General features: G+C 47.6%; 1 protein-coding gene across 4 annotated transcripts in view; it reads left to right on the top strand.

Moving 5' to 3' along the window:
- ADAM19 (ADAM metallopeptidase domain 19) overlaps window positions 1-25,228 on the top strand; it is a 78,039-nt gene that overhangs the window by 35,255 nt on the left and 17,556 nt on the right. For 3 of the 4 annotated variants that reach the window (XM_026510866.4, XM_044388546.3, XM_026510865.4), the window contains 8 exons: window positions 7,052-7,244; window positions 7,918-7,983; window positions 12,691-12,762; window positions 16,340-16,506; window positions 18,789-18,873; window positions 19,560-19,699; window positions 21,625-21,802; window positions 24,414-24,503. In XM_026510866.4, the coding sequence (XP_026366651.2) occupies window positions 7,052-7,244; window positions 7,918-7,983; window positions 12,691-12,762; window positions 16,340-16,506; window positions 18,789-18,873; window positions 19,560-19,699; window positions 21,625-21,802; window positions 24,414-24,503 (991 nt within the window). Of the gene's footprint in view, window positions 1-144; window positions 4,932-7,051; window positions 7,245-7,917; window positions 7,984-12,690; window positions 12,763-16,339; window positions 16,507-18,788; window positions 18,874-19,559; window positions 19,700-21,624; window positions 21,803-24,413; window positions 24,504-25,228 lie in introns of all 4 variants that reach the window. The other variant, XM_044388547.3, reaches the window with a different exon arrangement.

The following is a 25,228-nucleotide window of genomic DNA, read 5'->3' as shown; positions in this document are numbered from 1 at the left end:
GTTTCGGATTGGCCCGTTTGAAGTGAGACCTGGGGCATAGGGGCTGCTCCTAAGTTGTCTTCCACCTGACCCTGGGGTGATCAGGGCAGGGGGACTGGCCAAGGGGGTGAGAGCCTGCATTTGAAAGTTGTTTACCATCCCTAGGAATTGGCTAATCCTGAGAAGGGCAAGGCCCCAGCTGTCAGAACATCAGAATATAGAAAATAGAAGTCATGGTTCACACACTTGAAATGAGCGTGAGTGCTTATTCCCACTTCTCCTTTGCTCTCCTCGGGTAGAAGAACTAGCTGGCAGTAAAAAAGGAAATGGGCATCTAGTGAGAAGAGGAGGGAGGAAGAGAAGCGAGAAGCAAGGTAATTTTCAGGATGAGAGGCGTGGTAGAGAATGTTAAGGGTTAGGTTAGCTACAGCACTCTACAGACATGCAGGGTTATTATCATCCTGTAACAGTGAGGCCGTGCTAAGGCTTCACCCAGGCTCACATGCAAGTACAAGGCCCCTCGTGCTGCAGATCCCATGTGTTTGTTTATAGACTGGGCCATGTCTCCTCTGTAAGGCTTCGTGGTGCGTCTGCCGGAGGGAATTAAGCAGGAAACAAGTTTTGGCTGGGAGACCATAACGGTGGCTCCAAATCCCCTGCTCAGATGACCTGGTTGAGCCAAGCCAACTGGTCTCCCAGTGGTGTTTACAGGCCCAGCCACCACCACCTGCAGTCTGCAAGTAAACAATGTCTGTCCCAAGAAGGAAGAAAGGGAACATGCAGGTGTGACTTGCTTCTCTCTGCCTCTTCCTCTGTGTCCATGGTCTGGAGCAGTGGGAACTTGGCTTGGCCTCTCGTAAATCATTCCCGCAGCCGTGCTGACAGGGGGAAACCGGGTGAGCCGTCCATGTGTTTGTGTTTTGCATGCTTCCCTCTGCAGTCCACTCATCTTACTTTCCCAGCCTTCTCACTCCACACCTTAAGAACTTAAGGGCATCTGTGGGCCCGGCTGGCTTAAGAGCCGGAGACGTATACCAGATGTCTCACTCGGACCCTAGGGAAGGAGCAGCTGCAGCAGCAGCAGACTTGAAACCCATGGAGCCCTCGAGTCCCTCCCCAAGGCTCATAATGCCGTGCCTCCGTGGGCGAGTCCCCATAGTGATGGTGCTTCTCTCCTGGGAACGTGCTCCTTGTGATTGGAGAAAATAGGTAGGATTTATACCAAATGGAATCTTTAGGCTGATAATACAAATACAGAGGAGTTCCCCTGAGTTTCCAGAGTTTCCAGATTGTTGTGGGGCCCCCCTCTTCTCTCCAAAGCTGTGTTTGGTGACTTTAATTGAAGCAGTAACACATGATCAGAGGAAAAACAAACTCAAATAGTATAAAAGAGAGGGTACAATGAAAGATAGGGTTCTTTCTCACCCAGGATTTCCAGGTCTTCCCCCCGCCCCCGAGGCAGTCATTGTGTTACCAGTTTCTTGTTTATCCTTTTAGAAATATTTCTTGCAAAAAAAGAAAGTTGGCAGGTAATATTGTGTTTTATAATAATATTTGGGCCGCTGACACCTTTAAGAATTGCACAGCAGCTATGGATACTTATAAAATACACCAGTAAAAAGATGTGGCATACCATTTCACTAGGGATGGTGGGTATCCGGGCTCCCCCAGTCTATCTCTGATCAACAACTCATCCTCTAATGTCTACCTGACTTCTTGCATGCACAAATGCTTTGCAGAGTAACAGATAGGATCAATGTAAGGAAGGACGGTTATTTGTGAAGAAATCTAGGCAGTACTGGGATGAAGGGAACGTGAGTGAACTTGTGGGTTCTAGGAGACACGGTGTGCCTGTGTATGTTTGTGTATGTGTCCCCAGCTCACTCTCTGTGAGCAAGAGAGGTATGGATTGCAGTAAAACATTTTTTTTTTTACCTCCTGGTAAGTTGTTTATTTTTAACAAAAATGCTTATGAAAAATTATTATTGCATAACTAATGTGTTAAACATTCAAATAATCTAGAAGTGTCAAGTTAAAAGAAGTGAAAGTTCCTTACCCCCTCCCACTGTTCCAGCCAGTTGCATTCCCCATCTATATAACCACTGTTGGGGATACACATAACTGAAAGACATAATCGTATGTAGGCATGACGTTTCTTAATCCGAGTAAGATTACCCGATACATAACGTCTTGTAAGTTTTCACTCACTTAACATTATGTCTTAGGCGCACATAGATCTGTCTCATTCTTCGAATGGCTGCATAGTGTCTTATCTACGAATGTCCGGCAAGTTTAATTACATAGAACATCTTTCAAGGATAAACAATAAATCATGTGATAGCAGCTCTGTCCTCAAAACTCTGGGACCCACATTCACTGTGGTTATACCTGACTCCTTGTCCCAGGACTCAGATCTGTGAGAGAGGGCAGGAGAGAGACCATGAGATTGGAAATGAACGCGAGAGAATATGTAAGAATGTGTGCATGATGGCCTGGAAGGAGCTCAGAATTTAGAGTCAAGACACCTGAGTTTGAGACCTAGCTCCACACCTCCTGGCGATGTGATCTCTGAGCTTTGCCTTCTCCGAATCATTTTCTCCTTCTCTTTGCCTCGGCTGGACTGGCGTCCCCCGTGGGCCTTCGTCAGTTTTACAAACAGTGCTCATGGTGCAGGGGCTGTGAGTGGGCGGTGGGGGTGGGGGCTTGTGTCAGGGCCCCACTGGGGAATGAGGAGCCTGTTCACCAGAAGACTGGTATCTGCCCCCAGCTCTAACATTAACTCACTGGGTAACCTTGCAAGCTCCTTGTTCTCTGGGCTTTGGTTCCTCTCATCTGAAAAAGAAAATAGATCAGGTCACTCGAAGGACTATTGAGCGTTGGAAGTTCCGTGCTGCCGAGCGTGCACGGTCCCAGGGAGGTGGGCGCCTGGGGCAGAAGGAGGTGGTTCGTTCACCTGCAGCAGGCCATCCCTGTCTGCCCCTTTGCCAGGGAGGGGCATGGCCTTCCGCCTTTGAATACCTGGCCTTCCTTCTGAAGAACACAGAATAAACACTGCCTCTGTGTCCGGCACAGAGTAAGCCCACGTGGGGCGGTTCCGCTAAGTCATGACAGGTGTAGTAGATTCTGGAGTCAAACCAGTCTTGCTCTAAAACCTAGTTCTCCAGTGTCGGTTTTCTCGCCTATAAAGTGGGAACGGTCGTGACATCATTGGTGGATTTACATTAGGGGATGAGTGCAGTCTCTTTGAGAGCAGGGACTCTTTTCGGTCATATTGCCTCCCTAGAGCCTAAAACAGTTCCTGGCACATCAGAGGTTCCATATATGTGTGTTGGATGGCTACAGAATGGCTCCCTATTACTTCAGTCAGTTATCACAGCCACGGTGTGAGCTGCCCAGCACAATGCTAGTCAACCGCAGAGCCCGAATTTGAACCCAGGTGTGTCTCCCTCCTGAGCTTACACTCCCCACTTGTCCCTTGCCACCCCATTCCCTAGGGAGTGTGTCACCTATGTGCCTTCTTCCTTCTGTGCTGCCTTTGATGCCCCCAGCTACCTCCTTCTCATTGGATGCAGATTGGGGCGGGGTGGGGAAGGAAGAGAAAGAAGGGGAATACCTCTTAGAGCAGCTCTGGTTGTAGGGACATGGGATGTGTCCCCTTAGGTTCACATTCCCCTAGGAATGGACACATTCCTAGGAAGCACTTCTTGGCTAGGTCCTTCAAGGGTGCATTTGGGTGAGTCCCATGGTCAGTCAAGAGTTAAGCACGCTTCACTCGCTGCTGTCTGCCTGTCCTGCCCTGCCAGGGTTCCTCTTTATAATTTCATTTATATCAAGCTCTCAACAATGAGCAATAGAGTGGAGAGTGGAATGGAGCTAGCATGTGAGGTCCCAGCCACCCAGCCTCCTGGGCCCCCCTCCCGTGCCCCTTGGCGGAGCTCTGCCACGGCTTACATTTAGCAAATTAAATCAACTGAGGCTCCTGGAAAGATAAATGACCTGTGGGTGCTCAGGGGAGAGCAGCTAGCAGGATTTGGGGGTGGTGATAGGGGAGGGCCACAGCAACTAGATTCTAAGAAATCCCCTCCTACGCCCACCATTGTCAAAGCTGGTGCTCACTGTGAAGTCATGGGGCCTGTGCCAGCTTCTCCTCCAAAGCAGGCAATCTGGGAGGGTTGCAGCTGTGCCAGGGGGGCAAGTTACCAGGAAGCACAGTAGGGGGAGGGGAGGGGAGCGGCCACGAGTTCTCAGTGTCCTTCTGAGCCCTATTATCTGCCCACTCCCTGAACCAGAGTCGTCTGGACCTTTGTGAAAAGACGGGCTAGGCCAGACTTCCGGAGTGTGCCTGTGCAGGGAATTACCACGGGGCTTGTTCGCGGTGTAGGTGCTCCAGCCACAGAATCTGAGGGTCCTACATCTGTAGTGTTAATATACCCTACAGAACAGTCTACTAGGGAACTCTGGGAGCTCTGATCCTGGAGCTCTTGGACCTGCAAGGTTGGAACTCAGTGATGGAGGCAGACGGCCCCGAGACTGCCAGACCCTAAATCTTTGGCTCCAAATACCCAGCAGACCTTGTGATGGAACCTCCCTGGGGCTCAGTTTCCTCATCTGTAAAATGGGACTCATGATGGTGCTTTATAACACTGAGAAAAGAAAAAAAGAATGATGATTGTTAAGCACCGTGCCTGGCATGTGGTTAACTCACAAAAAATGGCCGCTAACGATGAAAAGCGGACTAAATGCCTCCTTTGTCTTGTTATCTCCCAGCAGACTGCTGTCTTACTTCCGACAGGCGATCGCACCTCCGTGGAGAGTTAACAGTCGGTTGTAGCCATCTGTAAACCCGGGATATCTTTCTGATCCACTCTACAGCGCTGTTGTGACAGATGCAGTGCGAGGGCGTGGTTCAGGTTGTGGGACCTGGAACCAGACAGCTTGAGTTCTTACTACCGGTGCGACTTTGGGTCGGTTTATTAACTTCACCTAGCCTTAGGGTTCTTATTTGTACAACGGGGATCAGGAATGTTAGTGTGAAGAAGAAAATTCTCAGCACAGTGCCCGGACCATAGCAAAGCCTCTATATAGCCACCGTGATTACTCTTATTCACCATGTACCAAGCTTTGCCTTGACCTCTGTTCTGTTTGACCCAGAGGCTTGGGTCAACACACTGGAACCTTCCTGGTTCCTGTGTGGAAGTTTCCACTCACTGGGTGTTATCTTCGCAGCTACAACCTGATGGGCACAAAACCATCATCCGACTTGCTGTCAAGCCCTCTGTTTCCAATGTTTGGAGCCATTGGGGGAAACTGAGGTCATGGGAGGGGCCTTGGTCAGCCGAGATGAGAAGAAAGCTTGGGAACAGGATGCCCACGGTGGCTCTGACCTCTGCCCTTTCCTGTCTGGACTCGAGAGCGGATGTGACCCTTGCTCTTCACCCCTCTCCCACCCCCAGCTGTTCAGGGAGTACCTTGGGTGTCCTGCCACGGGGCTGGTCCCAGATTGCTGTGTCAGCCTGGGTGAGGCAGCCGGGAAGTCGTCAGGCTCCCTGGCACCGGAATGAGGTCAGCCAGGGATGGATTCCAGGAAGGCTGCTGCTGATCAGAGCCTGGCGCTGTCTCTCCCACAGGCATCACAGGCTCTTCCCAAAGGGCAAAACCTGGGTGGGGACTCGAGGGGGTAGGGGCAGAGGTGGAAACTGGGGCAGCCAGAGAGAGGTCCTGCCAGTTTGAAGTGGCAAAGAGTGACTTGGAGATACTTTAGCCTTTTGAACTTTCTGGACAGATGAAGGCCTGAGGTTTTGGAGCCCATGAAATGCTGCTGGTGCCCTGGGACTTATTACTGGGCTTCTTCCTCCCCTGGAGCCCTGACTGAGTGCATTCCTTGGCTACATCAAGGATGGCAGATGCCTGCTACACGGGCCTGTACTCACCCTTCCATGGATTATTTGGGATAGCGACCAAGAATAGGTCAATGCACTCTTTCTCTCGGAAGCCTCATTGATGTCATGCTCCCAGGCAGCTGTGTCCAGTCCATCAGTGTTTGGGGCGATGAAATCTTTTTGCTGTCTCTGTTACATACTCTAGTGATTTATTCCCAGGTTCAGAGTCTAAGCTGTATGGGGGCAGGCGCTTCATCTGTCTTGTTCTCTTCTCCGTCCTCAGCAACTAGTTTGATGCCTGGCACATAGCAGGAGCTCAGGGAACACTTGTGGAATGAATGACTGTCCTCTGATGAAGCTGTGAATGACTCGAGGACAGCGATCACATCTACACCACATCTAGTACAGATTGCGAGTTCAGTGAGTGGAAGAGTAGAATGAATGAATACATGTGCTTATTCTGAGTTCAGTGCTTGTATCTGTAACCAAGAGCCAAGAGTAGTTTCCCGTCCTTGGTTGTGGTCATCACTTCAGTGAAGAGCAGCCTGACTGGGGCTGGTAGGAAAGCCGTCAGTGATGCCTCTGGCTTTGGTTTCTTCTGTACACAAAAATCTTTCCATTTAATCATCTGGAGCCCTGTTAAATTAGTAAATTGTCATTTGCATTTACACAGGGGGAAAACTGAGTGATTTTTTTTTTTAAGAGATTCATTGAAGATCATTTGACAGCTTAACATTTAGAGGGAAGACCAGAACTTGGGTTTTCTCACCCCCAGGCCACTGGTTTCCTTTCCAGTCACCAGGCTATCTTTTTCTGAGTCTATAAGTTTCAACTTTTGATTTGTCATATGCCATGTTTGAGTTTGGGAAGCTTTTTGGAATCCTGGTCTTACCATCCTTTATATTATGAACTGTCCCTGGTGAGCCTTTTTAGAACCTTTGAGCTTCTTCATAATAAGCTTTTAGTACCTGAAATTGTGTACCACCTTTCATGTACATGTGCGGATTTCTCTGGAGAGGAAGTCTGAGTTTGCATCAGATTCTCACCCAACGGTGCGTGACCCCACAGTAAAGTTAAGCACCAATGATCAAAACCAACTGTGTCATTTCACGTATGGAGAAACTGAGGCCTGAGCAAGAGACTTTTCCAGGACTACAATCTTTGACCAGAGATTCTGTTTCTCCCGTTGACAGAGGACTGATCATGGTGAGCAGTAACCTCAGCTACATCATCGAGCCCCTCCCTGACAGCGAGGGCCACCACCTTATTTACAGATCTGAACATCTCAAGCTGCCCCTGGGGAACTGTGGGGTCGAGTACTCCAAGTCCACCACCAGGGACTGGGTCCTTCATTATACCAACCAGACCAGGAAACGACCTCGCAGGGTGAGTCTCAATGCAGGCGTCAACCTGGGGGTAGGTTTTTCCCCTCTGCGGATCCTTACTTTGGATCCAGGAGTATTTCTAAATTAAAGGAGATGGCCAGGAACGAGGAAATAACCTTTATTTTTTTTTTAATTCTAAGTTACTATCTTTTTCACTGTTGTGTGAGATACCCTTGTTTGGATGGAATAACTGCTTTTGGGAAAAACTTTTGGGAAAAACACTATGACATTTAAAATACCCTGAGATGCTTATTTCAGAAACTTTAAAATGTGAGAAAAAAAATATGCCTCCCCTTTTGGAATAACCACTTAACCATATGCACAAAGTGCTTGTATTTATGTATACTGAAAATAGAGGTATGTGGTTTAAATGCTTTTTGGGAACTTGATTGTCAGCATGTTCCCTCACAGTATGTTGGCCCCTGTACTTGCCAGCCAGCTCATAATTTTTTGAGTATAAAGGACTGGACTCATAGTCCCAGAGCAGCCCCAGCGATAACCAAGATGGCGGGCGGAAGGTGTAGTGAGGGTAATGGGACCGTAGCCAGCATCAAATGTAAAGTTAGTGAGGAGGTCCACTGCTTATTAACTAGCACCATTTCTTAGCAGTTGTTTTGAAATGAAGCCATGCCCACCATTTCTACAGCTCTGATCTGTTTATATCTCTTTCTTAGATGAAACGGGAAGATTTACACTCCATGAAGTACGTGGAGCTTTACCTCGTGGCTGATTATGCAGAGGTAAGGGGGAGGCAATGGGTTTTAGCGGAAAAACTACTCTCTCGATAGCTTCCATTCCAGGCTTTCACCCACTTTGGGGAAATGCTGAAACATTCATCTTTCTCCAGTGTGTCGTGTGATTTGGGCCTTAAATCTGACCGAGGGCTCTTTTTGCTATTTCAAACATAGTTGGGGAAAAAAATCAAGGAAAAAAATCTCTGCTGGCTCAATACATTAATTAGATAGAAAATCAGGGCAACCAGCGTTATTTATATTAACATTTCTTAAATTGAATCTGAGTACCTTTCGGTTTTGGTGCTTATTCTTAGGGAACCCATAAATTCTCCATAGAAATTTCAAAAAAAATTTTTTTTTGCAAAGATAATAAGTATATTCTCAGTCATCTGATTGAATACAATTTTCCTGCCCATGTGTGGGTCCATTTTTATAACCCCCTTGGTGCCAAATGAGAACCATGGTTCCCAAAGCATCAGCAGCCCCTGGGAACTTGTGAAGTACAAATTCTTGGGCCCCACTCCAGACCTGCTGAGTCCTAATCTATGGGGCCAGGGGCCAGGAATCCCTATTTTAACAAGCCCTCTGGGTGATTCTGGACACAGGCAAGTTTGAGAACTACTGACCTAAGGAATAGCTGTTTACCCTTTAATTCTATATTTCTCAAATCAGCCAGATTCTCAGGGGCCTTGGCTTCTAAGATTTGATGAGCATTCATCTCTCTCACTCTTTCATTTATTCATCAGTGATATCTTGATTCTCTCTTATGTGTCAAGCACAGTGCTTGACCCCAGGAGATGAGCCCAGACCTGTCCCTGACATCAAAGTTTAGAGTAGCGGCACAAAAACTCAAGTGTGGTGACGGCCAGGATGGATCTTTACAGGGGATTAGAGCAAAGATCGTGAGAGGGCTGGCATGGTTTTGGGAATTGGGGAAACTCCACGGGGATGATGTTGAAGCTGAAACTGGAAGAGGGGGTTCAGGTTCCAGAGCCCATATTTGCCTACACTAACCATGTTTCACCTCCAATTCTCACTTTGTGTAGTGACTCAACCACAACTAAACACAGCTGGGCAGGGACAGTCACAACGAACTGAGCACTCACCATGGTCTAATGCTGCCGCCTCGCCTGGGGCTCCCCTGGTACAGAACTCGTCAGAGCTCCGCCTGTCTCGTGCCCCCTCCAGATGCTGCCGTTACCAGATCCCCAAAAAGACCTCATCCCAAGGCAGCTTTACCTAGTCCACAGTCCCAAAGCACGGATCCTGGGGCAGTGAGGGTCGTGGAAAGAACACTAGGCTTCGGGCCAGAAGATCATTAGTGGCAGGAGCAGGTGGCCTTGAGCTGCCTTAAAGGGCAAGGAGTTGTTACCTGGGCAGAAGAGTGGAGGTGAAGGGCATTTCAGGCCGAGGGAACATCATGTTCTGCTTTGGGAAGAATTTAGCTTTGCAACTGATGTAGGTATTGGTCTTTCCAGGAGCCTTTCCTTTTTTTTTTTTTCTCTCTTTTGTTTTCCTTTCCAAAGACTGGTGTGTGTGTGTAGGATGGGGGAGCGGTGTGGGGAGCTAAATCTAAAGCTGATTTAAAAGCCTGAGCTCCGTGGTCATGCGGAGAGGTAACGACGCTGGCCCTGCCCAGCAGGACTGCCTTGCGGTGAGAGGGCTGCTGGAAAAAAGCTGAGTTCCTCTGACTCCAGAACATTTTTCCATTTAAGCTTTTGTTAGATGATCTTAAGATCATCTCATACATAGTCTTGAACATTTCTTTTGTGTTTTTTTTGTTTTTTTTTTTTTTTAGCCACAGAATCGTTGGTTCAGATAAAGCTCCTAGGACCCCCAAAGCTCCTGCTCTAATGTAAAGGTGGGGTGATCCTCCCCTTCGGCCCTGCACTCTCCCCAGTAGCATCTTGCTGGAAGGTTCTAAAACCTACTGGGTGTGAAACTCTGGAAGCTGAAGTAGTGGGGGTGGGTTAGGGATTGGGTATCTTCAGTCTCGTGACCTTCGGGGTCCCAGCAGAACCCCAAGAGGAAAAGTGGCCCCCAAGTTGCCTCTAGGACTGTGGTGTGGTCTAGGGCCGTCTTCCTGTTCCAGAGGAGAGAGCCTCCAGCCCCAGCCCCATAGGCATTGCCGACAGGGTGTGATTCGTGCAGCCTGTGGATCGGGAATGTGCTCATTTCTCAGGGTCCTGGGCTTTGAGTGATTCACGGGAGAAGGATGTAATCAGCCAGATGGTTCACAGGCTGACAAATCTTCCACCTCCCCACACCACCTCTCCCTGACTCCCTTTTCCAGTGGCCTCTCATCTTCTGCAGGCAGAAATGTATTCCTGACAATTAATTAATCTGAGAGGTTGGGAAGATGGGGAAGGGGAGGGCTGCCTTATCTGTGATTTACAACCTGGCGCTGAGACAGGCCAGGCTCCTTCTCTGGGCCCTGAACTCGGTGCAGGAAGCAGAGGCACCCGGAGAGGGAGTTATTGCAGTAAAAATCACGAAGCGGCCACTCACTCCCTGGGCCTAGGTGGGAGGGCCTGGGGCAGTTCTCCGTTTATTCATTCTGCAAGTGAAATGGGAAATCTAAGCAGGGAAAGAGCGAGATGGGATGTTGTAGGACATGGGATAGTTGTAAAAACAGGCCTGCAGAGCGCTGTCATGCTCCGGACAGCAAGTGGGGTAGTTGGAGAAGGCCAGGTGTTATATACCACGTTTTACTTCCTGTGTCACCCTAGAAAGTGTAAGGTTGAGATACTTCTTTCTTTTGATCAGGTATCTGCAAACTCTGGCTGGTGGCCTAAGCCAGCCCACCACATGTTTTTGTAAACAGAGCTACTGGCACCAGTGCTTCCTGCTGTGTGTTGTCTGTGGCTGCTTTTGAGCTGCAGTGGCAGAGCGGCATAGAGGGGACATGATATGCCTGCAAAACCTCAAATATTGACAGTCTGGCCATTTCTAGAAAGTTTGCTACTCCTGCTTGAGGCTCTTCTGTGCAACATGGTACATTACTTCAACTACCGTGGTATTGTCAGGCAGTTGTTTAAAGACAGGATTAATGTATTTGAAAAACAATGAACTCTGACTCTGACGTTCTAATAAATATTCAGTAAATGTTGCAACCCTTTCTCTGCAGTGAGACCAACTTAGAAATGGGATGACTCTATAAAGAGAAACGTCAGGATTCACAAGTCATAATTAGGTCCAAGTCATAGGCCTTTGCGTCGAATTGCCCTCTAGAAAGCAATGGTGAAGTGCGATGATTGACAGTTCTGATGAGCCACAGTTCCAAAGAAGCCTAAGGAAGTCCAAAAGCAGTGGGAGAACAGAAACGGCGGTTTTCTCCCCTGAATCCATGGCCAGACACACCCTCATCCCAACAGATACCCCAGGGTGTTTTCTCGCTGTTCTTTGTGATTCTTGCTTGAACATTTTTGTGGGATTCAGTGGAGGAACGATGTGAAGGGTCGGAGTTGAAGTCCCATGGTAGCGTGTACAAAGTAATCAGATAGGTATCCAGATTCCCTGGAACAATGGCAGCATACAGGACATGCCCATCATTTGCAAACTTAGGTTGCACTTGTAACAGATTTTATCTTTACACTGTGAAGCTTTCCTTCATCGTGGCAGCTGAAAGAGATCTATTCCCTTTCAGGCAGGAATGGTAAATGTGAGGCTATGTACTGGTACCCATGGCAGATATTTGCAATCGAGCACAGCACTCTTTCCTGCTGACCCCCATGCTGTCTCAGTCTTCTTCTCACTGTAGAAGGCACTGCCAATCGATCCAAATGGCATGCCAGACGCAGCCTGTTTGCCAAGGCCTTACGGTTGCCAGCACCGATGTGTGTCATTCACGCGGCCTCCCACAGCTATTTATGTGCCCATTTTAATTGTGCATTCCTTAAATACAGAATCTGCCATTCTTGTTATTTCTGGCTCTCTTTCTGTTTTTTGTTTTTTGTTTTTTTTAAGATTATTTTAGAGAGAGAGAGAGCACGTGAGCAAGCAGGGGGAGGGGAGAGGAAGAGGGAGAGAATTCCCAGCAGAGTCCTGCTGAGCGCAGAGCCTGATGCAGGGCTTGATCTCACGACCCTGAGATCATGACCTGAGCAGAAACCAAGAGTCAGACGCTCAACCAACTGAACCACCCAGCTGCCCCTCTCTTTCTGGTTTAATGCACGGTCCTGTGGGCCATTACCAGGATCTCACACACGGTTTCGTACCTAGTGCCACGCATAATGCTGTGCACATGGCAGACATTCAGACAATCAGTGTTGATTGATCACATGTAGGGAGGCCTCGTGCGATCCCTGTGATGATGGCTTCATGTTGGAGTGATGACCAAAGCAAGGATCAGATTGGTCCCACTTCTGAGTCCCAGTGAGAGACCGCAGGAAACCTGGTAATTTGGAGGACAGGAGAACAGATTTGACTTCCATGGCTGGAGGAAGAGACTTCAGTTTACCATACAGCTATTACATGTCTACGGTGTGCCTGGCACGGAGCTGGCAGCTGGGGATGCCGTGATGAATGTGACCCAGGTTCTGCCCTCCCTGAGCTGACACTGGTGAGGGTGTGGGAGGAGAGGAAATTGCATAAAAATAACTGCTCATAGAAGTCTGGAGAAAATAAAATCTAATTGAAAGACAAGAGGTGGGGCACAGGAGGGGTCCAGAAAGGGGTTCTAGGGCCTCACCTAACTCTGCTTGCTCCATTTAGTTTCAGAAGAATCGGCGGGACCAGGACGCCACCAAACACAAGCTCATGGAGATCGCCAATTACGTTGATAAGGTGAGACCAGGTGTGTACTTTGTGGGAAAGGCGCCAGCACCTCAGAGGGGCCACAGGACAGGAGATCGCACGGCACCGGAGCGGCCTCATGGATCAGTCACCCCAGCCAGTTTCTGAGACAGAATAGCAATGCCGTAGAGGCTCGGGGTGCTCATGACAAACCCCTCGACTACATGAGCTTAGCCAGGGAACTTACCTTCTTTGGGTTGCAGTTTTGTTTTGTTACGTTTAAATTTACAAAGTAGAGGGGCTGGCTTAAATTAATGGCTTTCAAAATTTGTGTTTTTCTGGTGGAACCCTTCTTTTAAATGACATCTTATGCCTATGTCTAATATAAAAGTCAGATAAAAACAGACTCTCTAACCAAAGCAGGGGTGAGGATCAAGAGTGTTGTCCTCTTGCTCCTTCCCCTCACCCCTGCAAATGGCTGCCAGGGAACCTAGGACATGCAGAGCCCAGTTTAAGACTGCTTGAAGGTTCTCTAAGGTTCCTTCCAGGTATAAAGCCCAGAAGTGTCCTGACTTAGGGGAGAATTGAGGTAGGTCAGCATGGGAAAGGTACAGAGCCTTCAAAGTTGAGTGGTTTGTTTTGGGCCAATCTGTATAGTCTCCATCTATAAAATGGTTCTAAAGTTATTTATCTCTTAGAAAGACCGTGTGAATGGTTAAGTTTCCTGATCAGGCCCTTTTAAAACATGCCCTTAGGAAATACCCAAATTCTTGAATTTTACTAGAGCAGGCTGGTCTGGGACTTGGAAATATGCTGTTTATATGAAAAAGGTATTTGTTATACTCAAAATGCAGTAGAATAGATAACCTTAAATTACAGTACTCTCTTGATAGGCTAGTAGTAAACAGTTTTTAAAAATAGATTTTCATTTGTTTAAGGTCACAGGTCTCTTAGAGTATCTGAAAACATTTATTGTACAATTTCAGGGTGTTCACAGCACTTCTGCAGCTTGCCTCTGGGCCTGTTAGGGAGTCGTGGATCCCAGGTCTAAAAGGGAAATTATTTTTTTCCAAACATTAGAAGATAGAGAAGAAAACTTAGGTTTTTTTGTTTTTGTTTTTGTTTTTATGGATTTATAAGCAAATTCAATAGTGTTCTGAAGTCATCAGGTGGGAGAGTCTGTGGTCTGCGTTTTTGTTTCACCCTAGATGGCTCTGGAAACACTGGTGAGTGGTCAGTGACAGGTGAAAGTCAGTCATCAGCATTTCCTGGAAGGAAAGCCTCCAGGGACACAGCTCAGTCCTCTCTCTAGCCCTCAGTTCACTCAACAATAACATTTAAATGATCCTACATCCTAAACACTCAACATCTGGGAAAACAAGAAAACCTCATTTCCTGGGGGGTATACAGGAGGCAGACCCTGCTCTCACTATTGTTCTGGAGACCCAGCAGGTGGGAAGCTTGGCTGGGCCTCCCCTTTGTGAACTCTCCAGCGGGTCTGTGTGGTAGAACCAAGGGTGCTGATGAAAAGTGGAAGAGAGGTGACGCTGCACCCCAGCCCTTCTGTGAAGCCCCTAGTCTTGCTTAGCTGGTCCCTTCTGTGGAGCGGTCTTGGTTTTCTCCTGAGCAGCTAATTTTAGTCACTCTGGCTGGGGTGGAAGAAGGCAAACCCACTTCTCTGAGGCTTGCTGACCCAGCTACTTGAACTGAACTGTTGTTGAACTAAAACTGGAATGAACTGCACTAATTTGCTGAATCATGAACCCAATCCAAAATGTTTTTCCTGAACTGTGAAAAAGCCAAGTTTAAGTCCTTAAAAGCTCCCTCGTGAAGCAAGTTCGAATTGGAATCCAAACCCTTTATTTTCTGTAATGACTGACCTGGCACAAAACGGGAAAATCAACATTTCCTTTGCAATCAATGGCTATTTCACCGAATCTGGAACCCACCTTACACCCTTCTTGGGGGCAAGAGGATTCTCTGGATGTGTAAATACGTCAGCAGTGAAGCAGTGAGGGCCTCGAGTGGCTCTGAGATCTGATCCGATCCTCTGGGCCTTACTCCCGGCTCCACTGTCCTCCTGCTGAGACTTTGGGCAAGTTACTGAGCTTTTCTAAGCGTCCATGCTTGGGACATAGAATGTGCTCGATAAACGTTGATGTTACAATTGTTGTTTTTAGCTGCTGCCGTACCTGCCAATTTTGGATTAAGATGGTATCTTCTACTTATGTGACCTGGGTTTCCGTGCGGTTTTGTTTTCAGAGTCCCTGCCTCAGTAATCTCTAGGGTAGGCCAGTCGAAGAATCTGTTGAACGTATACCTTCCAGTGGTACTTAGCTTTAAAGAAAACCCTCTTCTTGGTGATATGTGTATGAGAGGAAGGACACCACGTCACAAAGGTCAGGTGTAGCTCTAGTCTGAAGGAACCTGAGAGCCAGGTCTCCTTTATAGAATTTCAGGATCTCTGGGCTGGACAGAACTCTAGAGGTGATCTGGGACCTTTGCAGTCTCGTGCTGGCTACCTGTCCATGCCATTCGTGACAAAGTCCAGACACCTCCAGTGACGGGAAAGGAGACTTTTGAGAATAAGCGTGTCCATCTACTCGCATACCATTTATACCCGTTTACCTCCAAAATGAGTAGGTGACTTCACCCGGTAATGCATCCAAATGCAATTGGGCATATCCAGACAGCGAAATACTATTTAGCAATAAAAAGAATGACAAACTGATGCATAGGCCAGGAGGTGGATGAATCTCAAAATGTGCTAAGTGACAGAAGCCAGACACAGAGACCCCATACTGTGTAATTCCCGTAAGAGGGAGGAAACGTCTAGAAAAGGTAAATCTGTAGCGGCAGGAAGTAGATTAGAGATCATCTGGGTCTGGGGGCGAACATGGGAAGACTGTAAATGAGCACGAGGTACTTCTTGGTATGAGGAACATACTCTCTAGCTGGATTGTTGTGGTCATTTTACATCTTGGGAAATTTACTAAAAATAGTGAGCTGTCCACCCCAACTGGGTGGATTTTATGGTATGTAAACTCCACCTGAGCATACAAGAGGAATTTTGTCTAACTTTTTAGACAGGTACAAACGAGATAAGTACCGTGTAAGGACCTGGGAGAGAGATTGTACCTGACGGCTCGGCCCAGGGTTCTTACCACAGACAACAGCAAAGCGTAGCTCTGAGCTCACTTAGGACTCACTTTAGTTACAACGGTTTTTGTTTTTGGTTTTCTATTTTAAAATGAAATGGGTCTTCCTGTCTGTCGTACCTACTGGCCACATCCCACTTTAGGAGCAGTTTAGAAACAACATTGATCCTGTCTTGCACATGCCAGCCCTGCCCGCGTTTGGAAGCAAGTCTGTGTCCTGTTCCGTCTCAGCGTTCTTTCCTCTTAGCTAAGTTACCCCAGCTCTGCTTCCAGAACGTTGCGCATCTTTCTCAGGATCTCACTGCTCCCTCCTGAGGCATGTGACTAGGAGCCCCTGTGGCCTCCCTGCCCTGGGAGGCACGTGCCAACAAGCAATCCGGCACCTGCTCCGAGTGCTGGGGCTAGGAAGGGGCACGTAAACGTCAGGTGGTGCTGACAGATGATGCTGTGGCTCTCGTGTGCACTTTCAGTTCTACCGATCCTTGAACATCCGGATTGCCCTCGTGGGCTTGGAAGTCTGGACGCATGGGAATATGTGTGAAGTCTCAGAGAACCCCTACTCTACTCTCTGGTCATTTCTCAGCTGGAGGCGCAAGCTGCTCGCCCAGAAGAACCATGACAACGCACAGTTAATCACGTACGTGGCCTTTGTGCATGTGTGTCTCCTCGGGCCTGGCTGCCCAGCCCCTGCCTGCTGTGTGTGCCCTCCCTGCCCTTTCCCCCCCGGGGCTCAGTGTGGGTGGGACCAGCTATCCCGCCTCTCTGGTCCAAATAATCCCTTAGCTCTCAGACATGTGCTCTGCCCCAGTGCACCCAGGAAAATACTAAAACCCTAAGAGTCATAACAACCCCAGGAAGCGTTGACAGTCTAGATGAGAAGCTGAGACTTAACACCTATTCTGTTGAACATCTGAAACAGTTGGGTGTGTGTTTGGGAAGTGACCGACCGTCAGGGGCTGCTTTCAAACAGACTTTCTGAGGGCCTCATTTTGGTCTTGGTGGTGCCTGGTTGTCGGACACATGCTCATCTCCCAAAGCAGTAGCCGCCTTAGATCAGCGCGGAGAGCCTGAGCCAGTTCGAGTGGCAAATAGTGCCGGAACCATGTGTTGGGAGGCAGGGAGAATTTGGGGGTGGAGGGAGTTGTGCCAGAATTTCTTCAATCCCAGAGAGAAAAGAATAGATAGTGTTGGGGGTCATGATGGCACCTGAAGTCCTCCGGGGGATGAGGGGGTGAATATCTGGTATTTTTAGTGTTGATTTCCAAAGGTATTCTGAGACAGTTATTACAAAAGGCACATACATAGTAAAACTATTTTCCTTTTGTTCCCTAAACAATCTTTCTGAATCATTAAACATTTGTTCACTCTTTAAAAGATATGGGGAGGGACACTTGGGTGCCTCAGTCATTAAGCATCTGCCTTCGGCTCAGGTCATGATCAGTGGGGTTCTGGGATAGAGCCTGCTGAGCAGGGAGCCTGCTTCTCCTTCTCCTACTCCCCCTGCTGTGCTCCCTCTTTAGCTGTCTCTCTCTGTCAAAAAAAAAAATCTTAAAAGAAAAAAAAATAAAAGAAATGGGGAGGGGCGCCTGGGTGGCTCAGTTGGTTAAGCATCTGCCTTTGGCTAAGGCCCTGATCCCATGGTCCTGGGAACCCCACGTGGGAACCCTGCTTCTCCCTGTCCCTCTGCTGCTCCCCCTGCTTGTGTGCACTCTCTCTCTCTCAAATAAAAAAAAAATCTTTAAAGAAATGGGGAAGTAACTGTACCAAAAATCTGGGCTATGTGTATTTCGCAACGGTACATTCACCTAGGAAGTTTTTGGGTTTTGCCCCAAAATTTGGAAGCCTGGTGTCCTGCTTTGGGCAAGACCTTGAGTCCAGGTGTCTAGTAGGACTTCCTCAAGGCCATGTCTAAGTGTATCAAACAACCTGTGGGGCTTCATGGAGATTTGCGTATATTTTATGTGTCCTCTTGCAGACTGTTGTTTCTCTGAAGAAAGAATCTGCCTTCAATTCAGCAAACATTTATTAAGTGCCCCTATGTGTCAGATACTATGCTAAGTTCTGGTGACCCCCCAATAAATAAGGCCATCTTGGCTCTCAGAGGTCTCGTGTTCTAGATGAGAAGACAAACAGGGAGCTGTGAAAGCACTGCATCATGAATTTCCATGTAGATAGATCCTTTAAATAAATCCCATGTTAGTGGCATGAGGGAGAGTACTGTTTTACTCAGCCCCTCTCCCCCGCCCTGGATGGATGCGGCTGAGAGAGGGTGGATTGAACTGCGTGAATGTAGGGGGCTGTTGGCAGATTTGCATCACAATTGCAAAACAAAGGCAGAAACAGCTCATCTTTGCACCCGGCTGCACTTGGTGAGGTTCCTGATGGGACACATCTGTTTCCTTGGCCCCACAATGATGTGGAAATGAAGCATCAGCCCCCACAGCTGCTGCCCAGTACCCCCGCCCCGCCCCCAACATGCATACCACAGAGCAGGGCTTGTGGCCCGGGACCCTGGCAGCTGGCAGAAGTGGTCATGAGTCACCACAGCATCAGAGCCCGTGCCACTCTTCCCTCAGCCCCTCCCTCTGGCCTTTTCCTCTGCAGCAGGAATGGGAGGCAGCTTTATGAGCCCTGCCCATTTCCTTCCAGGGAATGGGGCTCTGGGCATACTGTGGGAAAAAGTGACCTTTCGCCCTTTCTGTTTCTCTGGAGCAGTGAGAGAGTAGGTGAGAGGAAGTGAGAGGTGTGGTGACCTGGAAGTTGTCCATTTGGCCTAGAACGCCAGGGTCTCTCTCCTTGGGAATGATCTGGGAATGTCAGCGGGGTCAAGGAACACCATGATGGCCACCTGCTCCCGGGCACAGCGGAAGAGCCCTCACAGCTGCCATCTGAATGACCTTCTCTTGTTCCTTCCTGCAGGGGCATGTCTTTCCACGGCACTACCATCGGGCTGGCCCCCCTCATGGCCATGTGCTCCGTGTACCAGTCTGGAGGAGTCAACATGGTGAGTCGCCACTTCTCTGTGCATAAGGCAGAAAACTGCCTCACAGGATAGGAGGTCATCTTGTGAAAAAAAAAATTAATATTTATTATTGCAAGGAAAAAACCTTGACATCAAGTAGGGCAGTTGTTTAAAATGAAGTCAGTAAGTTCTAAGAGATGGAGGTACCCAAGGGGGAATTTTCATTTATTATAGTTTATCCCCAATTTTCAAGCTCAGGAGACCCCTGGAAGTGATTATATTACATCTAGTGATGTCACCGGATCTCTCATGTGTTCCAGACCAGGGTCTGGAGAATAGTAGGATAATAGAGATAAAAAAATATTTTTCATCCTTGGTTTTATGTTATCATGCATATCATTGTGAAACAAGAGCTTGTCTCAAAGTCATGGTTAGGAAATTACTGCCTTCTTTTGAAATTCTCTCTGGCTTTGTGGGACTGTGTTGATTATTCGTTTCTAACCCGCGAAGTAGATGTCAGGGAGGTCTGCTCTCCATCTGTCTGTCCACCCCTTTATCCTGTATTTATCCACAGATGTAGCATGACGGTTAAAAGCACAGGCTTTCATCACGGAGTCTGTGTGCGCTGATCATGGAATCGGTGGACAGCTGTGAGGCCTGGCTAAGAAAAGACCGAAACAGGGAGTAGGGAGAGCTGTCTTCTTGACCTGAACTCTCTCCTTGGGCAGGACCACTCTGAGAATGCCATTGGCGTGGCTGCCACCATGGCCCACGAGATGGGCCACAACTTCGGAATGAGCCATGATTCTGCGGATTGTTGCTCGGCCAGTGCGGCTGATGGCGGGTGCATCATGGCGGCTGCCACTGGGTGAGTCAAGAGTGTGTGAGGACAGTACAACCCAAGCGTTCCTCTCCATTAGCCCTAGGAGCCTCTGTTATCCTCCAGCGGGGGCCTTGGAGAGAAATGAGGTTGACAACAAAGAAATAGGAAGAGAACCAAGAAAGCAAATGTGTGCAAGGAGCTCTAGGTTTGTAGTGGGTGGTTTGGTGGTGGTGGAACCCTAGATATACTTAATTTCTGTCTTAGGGTCTTCAGCTGTAAAATTGGCCTGACCACATGTGTCTTTTTCACTTCATGAATTTTTGAAGAGAACCCATTTTGAACAACCCCAGCCCTTAAGTCCCTCCAACCCAAGGGATTTTGGTCAGTGCTGATTCAAAGTTCTGACATAGGCTGCACAAGGAAAAGGACAGGGAACATCCATAGCCACAGAGTGACTCCTCAGGGAATTTATAGGTTGCATTTACCACGAGGAACAAGAACAAGCCAGCTACATCTCCCTGTATCTGTGAGGGGATTTTTTTATTTTTATTTTTTTATTTAAAGATTTTATTTATTTATTCGACAGAGAGAGAGACAGCCAGCAAGAGAGGGAACACAAGCAGGGGGAGTGGGAGAGGAAGAAGCAGGCTCACAGCAGAGCAGGGAGCCTGATGAGGGGCTCAATCGCAGGACCCTGGGATCACGCCCTGAGCGGAAGGCAGACGCTTAACGACTAAGCCACCCAGGTGCCCCTGTGAGGGGATTTTTTTTAAAACCAGAGCCTTTGAAAGAGAATTCTGGTAACAGCCACAACTCTTAGTCACAACTCTTAATATTTAGTATCTGAACTCATACAGCAAAGAGCATTGGGTTCTTCCAAGACCTGAGTCACTCTTTGGAAAGGCATCATGGTGGGAGTTTGTGTTCCCTCTACTCCAAACTGTTAGAGCCTGCTTATGCTTCTGAGGGAATGGTGTTTCAGTGTCTCTTAGAGGAAAGGCAACTTTCTTGGAGTTCCAGTGTCCAGTGTTTGTCCGTCGCTTCTTGGCTGTGACATAGAAAGGATGATATTGACATGCGGGGTACAACTCCATGGGTCACGCTCACATCCCTAAGAGCTCATGGTTAAGTCCATCCCTTTCTCTCTCAATCTAAAAAGCATATTTATAGTCATATGGTTGAGAGTTATATTAATTACTACTCCATTTTGTTTTTAAACTATACGCAAATAAAAACTACTAAAGTAGCTAAAAAATTGTTGGCAACAAATTCTTCGTGAAAGACCAAACAACTCCAGTGTTTAACTTTTAGTTGGTTTAGAGCATTGGGAACAGGATAGCTCTTCCTTTACAGACCCAAATTGTGGTATTGACCTGCTGGTAGAGAACGTATGACTTCTGATTCTTTTTTTCCAATAGCAGGACTCAGGACCTTTCATAATGTTGTGATAAAATTATGCATTTATGAATTGCTGGTTGAGTTTGGAGTGCTGTGTGTATCCTTAGAATAGAGGTCATAAGATCGCTGGCCCAGTGAAGCAATTAAACCCATGATCTTGGCTTTCTTTGGCCTGGTCTTCTATTCCAAGAAAATCTCCATCTAATATCAGCTTCAGGAAAAGTTTGGGTTGGCTAGTATTTTATTCAGCTCTAAAACTCAGGAAACCTATTGTAACATATTCAATTACCCTTTATTTATTTCAACCCCTTCCTATGAAGGGCAGAAATTGCTGCTTGTGATTCTCAAATACCTCTTCCATGCACGGTGAGGGGAAAAAAGAACATCATGGGGCGCTTAGAAAGAATTGTAAGATAATGTATCGGTGATGTTCTAAGGGGACAGAATGTGTGTGCATGGGACTGTGGGGGTCTGAGTCTAGGTGGAATCAGCCTCATGGGCGGCAGGATTAAGACTGTTCTGGCTGCTTAATGCTCAGATGTCCAACTAACTCCAACCTTACGCTCTGCCAGACATCCTTTTCCAAGAGTCTTCAATGGATGCAACAGGAAGGAGCTGGACAGGTATCTGCAGTCAGGCGGCGGGATGTGTCTCTCCAATATGCCTGACACCAGGACGCTGTATGGAGGCCGGAGGTGTGGGAATGGGTACCTGGAAGATGGGGAAGAATGTGACTGTGGGGAGGAAGAGGTAAGGTGTCATGGTAGTGCTCGTGGGAAGGGAAGAATGTGCACTGATTTCAAAATCTTAAAGTCAAAGAGAATGCAACGGAACCCTTCTTAGTCTTAGGCATCTCCCACATATGCACGGCTATGAAAGACGCCATCACAGATCAGGTGTGGCGAGCAGGCCTTCAATATGGACCATTGACTCTTTCAGTTTGAGGTTGGCTCCATTGGCGTCCAGGTCAGGGTGGAGTTCTTGTGAGTGTCTGGTCTAACCCCAAACCCATAATCTCCTCCCCAGTGGAGTTACAGACAGCCTCCCTGGTCCTCCAGCTGCACGGAGTTTATTCCGGAGGCCACACAGCTGGATATATGAACTTGAACCTGGGCCTTGAGGATGCTTAAAATAACACGCTTGTGCTATTTAGGCTGAGAAGAGATGATTGAAAGAGGATGTAGGAAGTACTGTTAGGTCTGGAAAGGGCTGCTGCAGGAAGAAGGAACAGAACTGTTTGTGTTCAAGCTCTTTCCTTCCTTCCGATCTTCAAAATGAGTGGTGGGCATGCAGCGTGGCGCTGTCATTTTTGGCAGATGTGTGTTGTTCTGCAAAAAGCAGAACTAGATAGTTTCATGTCTATTTTCTGAAGGATGAAATATGTACGTTAACATATGCAAAACAGCCAATTATGTGAAGGGGAGACTAAAGGTCTGTATAAGACTATTTGATTTTATAACCTTCTCTGTGGTTTGATTTTTTGTTTTTTGTTTTTGTTTTGTTTTGTTTTGTTTTGTTTTGTTTTGTTTTTGAGAAAGAGAGAGAGAGTAGGGGAGGAGCAGGGGAAAAGAGAGAGTCTTAAGCAGGCTCCAGGCTCAATGCAGAGCCTGATGCAGGGCTTAATCTCATGACCCTGAGATCATGACCGGAGCCGAAACCGAGTCGGATGCTCAACTGACTGAGCCACCCAAGCACCCCTGATTTTTATCTTTAATGTCAACATGTAACTTTCATAATAAAACAAAAACTAGTTAAAGTCTCTGCCACCTCCACCACCATGAGTTCAAAGAGATCAGTCCAGACCCATCAGAAAGGAAGGAGTTGTCCCTTTTACCATGGAGGGTCTCATGGAGTTGGGGAGCAGTCTGTGAGTGGGCTCGGCCAGTTGGCTTATGTTCAGCAAATATTTCCTGAGTGTGGGGCACTATGTTGGCAAAAGTAGACGTGGTTCCTGTCCTTGTGGAGCATATCATCTATGAGGGGAAACACACATTGACCAAATAATTGCAAAAACATGTGAGTACAATCTGTGGTAAAGGGTTAGGAGGGCCAGTGATGTTGTGTTGTGAGCATTTGCAGTATGAAAGGAGCTGCCCCACACAGGCGGGAGTGTGGCTTCTGACCCCATATCTGAAGGCTAAGTTAGGAGTTACTGAGCAGCACAAGGAGAGAAAGCACATTTCAGCTAGAGAAGGAACCACACCCTGAAATGGGAGGAAACACGGTCTGCCTGGAGCCCAGGACAATGGGAGATTAATGGAAGGAAAGTGTCCTTTCCCTTCTCTTAGGGGAAACAGGTGGATGGGCATCCGTAGTCGGGCATGCCATGTATCTCTCCAACATGCCAGACCGGGACAGTTACGGTTATGATATGGCTCGTAAGCTTGGGACAGGCCCCAGGCAGACATGGCTCGCATTCAGCTCCAGCACTTGCTGGGTGTGTGCCTTGACCAGCAGAGGACTTGTCTGAACTCCGTTTTCCCATCTGTGAAATGGGAGTAATCCTGCCTCACAGGCTGTGATGGACCTATGCATGGGGTCTGGCACATGTCAAGAAATGGTTTAGAATAGGCCTATGAACATAATAGGAGAGTGATAAAGACACTCATCATCTTTTTAAATCCATGCTGTACATCAGCGAGTCAGGGCCCATAAGGCAGGAAGGAAGAGAGGAGAGCATGGAACCCCTGAAGGCCTTCTGTTCCAGATAGGTCTAGGCCAGTGAAGAGTGAGGAAGAGCAGCAGGTAGTGAGAGCAGTCTGAGGAAGCAGGCCTCAGGACTGATACAAACTGTGTTCAGATGTTGTTCCAGCCTGACCTTTGCTTTTGATGGCCTTGTCTTCTGGGATAAAAGGCCCGGGAGTGTGGGGGCAGGGGGCAGGAGTAGAAGGCATGGTCTCTGGACGTCCTATTGGGGATGAGAAAAACAAACCCCAGAATTCCTATATAGTGTAATATTACGCTAAACCTGTTTTTGAAGAATACAGGACTACAGGGGAAAATGTACAAATTCGATTAAATTAAAAAGCAGCATGGATACTATGATTTTGTAAAAAAAAAATTGTATCTACGTATGTGAAAGGGAAAATGCCTGGGTAAATATTCACACTCAAAATGTAGTTGTGTCTATGTTGTGGTTTTACTGAGGATTGTGCATTTGTATATTTTCTCCGATAAATGTACATGACCTTCATAATAAACCTATAAAGTGAATTTTTTATAAAGATTTTCTGGGGAGCTTGGGCCCCAGGGGCATGTGGGGCAGGGGTGAGGAAGTGGGGGGGGGCTTCATCCCACCCCGACTCCTGTCTCCCGGACTCCCTGCCCCGGAGGCTCATGGCCTTTCCCTCTGTCTCTGCAGGAATGTAATAACCCATGCTGCAATGCCTCGAATTGCACCCTGAGGGAAGGGGCCGAGTGTGCCCATGGCGCCTGCTGTCACCAGTGTAAGGTAAGAGGCCCTTTCCTCCCACCCCCGCCGACTCCCCCAGAATCCCAGAATTCTGACCTGACAGCCCAGGGCTCTGCCGGGAGCTGATGGCCAGGCTTCAGGCTCCATCCCGGGGAAGTGATAGCAGCAAAGTTTCGGAAACATGCAGCTGGGCTGGCCCCTTGGATGAAGTTTACTATTTTCTATACCATGCCCCACTGGCTTCAGATCATCCCAGAGGTCTGTGCCACCTGGAAGATGGAAGACTTTATTTATTAATTTATTAAAATTTTACTTTATTTATAAATTCAATTAATTAACATATAGTGTATTATTAGTTTCAGAGGTAGAGGTCAGTGATTCATCAGGTGCACACAACACCCAGTGCTCATCACATCACATGCCCTCCTTAATGCCTATCACCCAGTTACCCCATCCCCCAACCCACCTCCCCTCCAGCAACCCTCAGTTTGTTTCCTATAGTTTAGAGACTCTTATGGTTTGTCTCCCTCTCTGATTTTGTCTCATGGAAGACTTTTTTTTTTTTTAAAGAAGTGTCCAGAGAGAGTAGGCTTGATTTTATTTGGAGTTCATAACAATAATCATCATAATTCTGATTAATGTTAATGGACTTCTTATTAGATGCCAGGCACTATGCAGAGAATTTTATATATATTATCTCATTCAATCCTCACAAAAGGACGTATATTAATGAGATGTATATTAACATCCTCACTTTAAGATGA

This window comes from Ursus arctos, unplaced genomic scaffold (genome assembly GCF_023065955.2).
Source record: "Ursus arctos isolate Adak ecotype North America unplaced genomic scaffold, UrsArc2.0 scaffold_15, whole genome shotgun sequence".
Taxonomy (NCBI): Eukaryota; Metazoa; Chordata; class Mammalia; order Carnivora; family Ursidae; genus Ursus; species Ursus arctos.
This window is presented reverse-complemented; position numbering and strand designations above follow the sequence as displayed.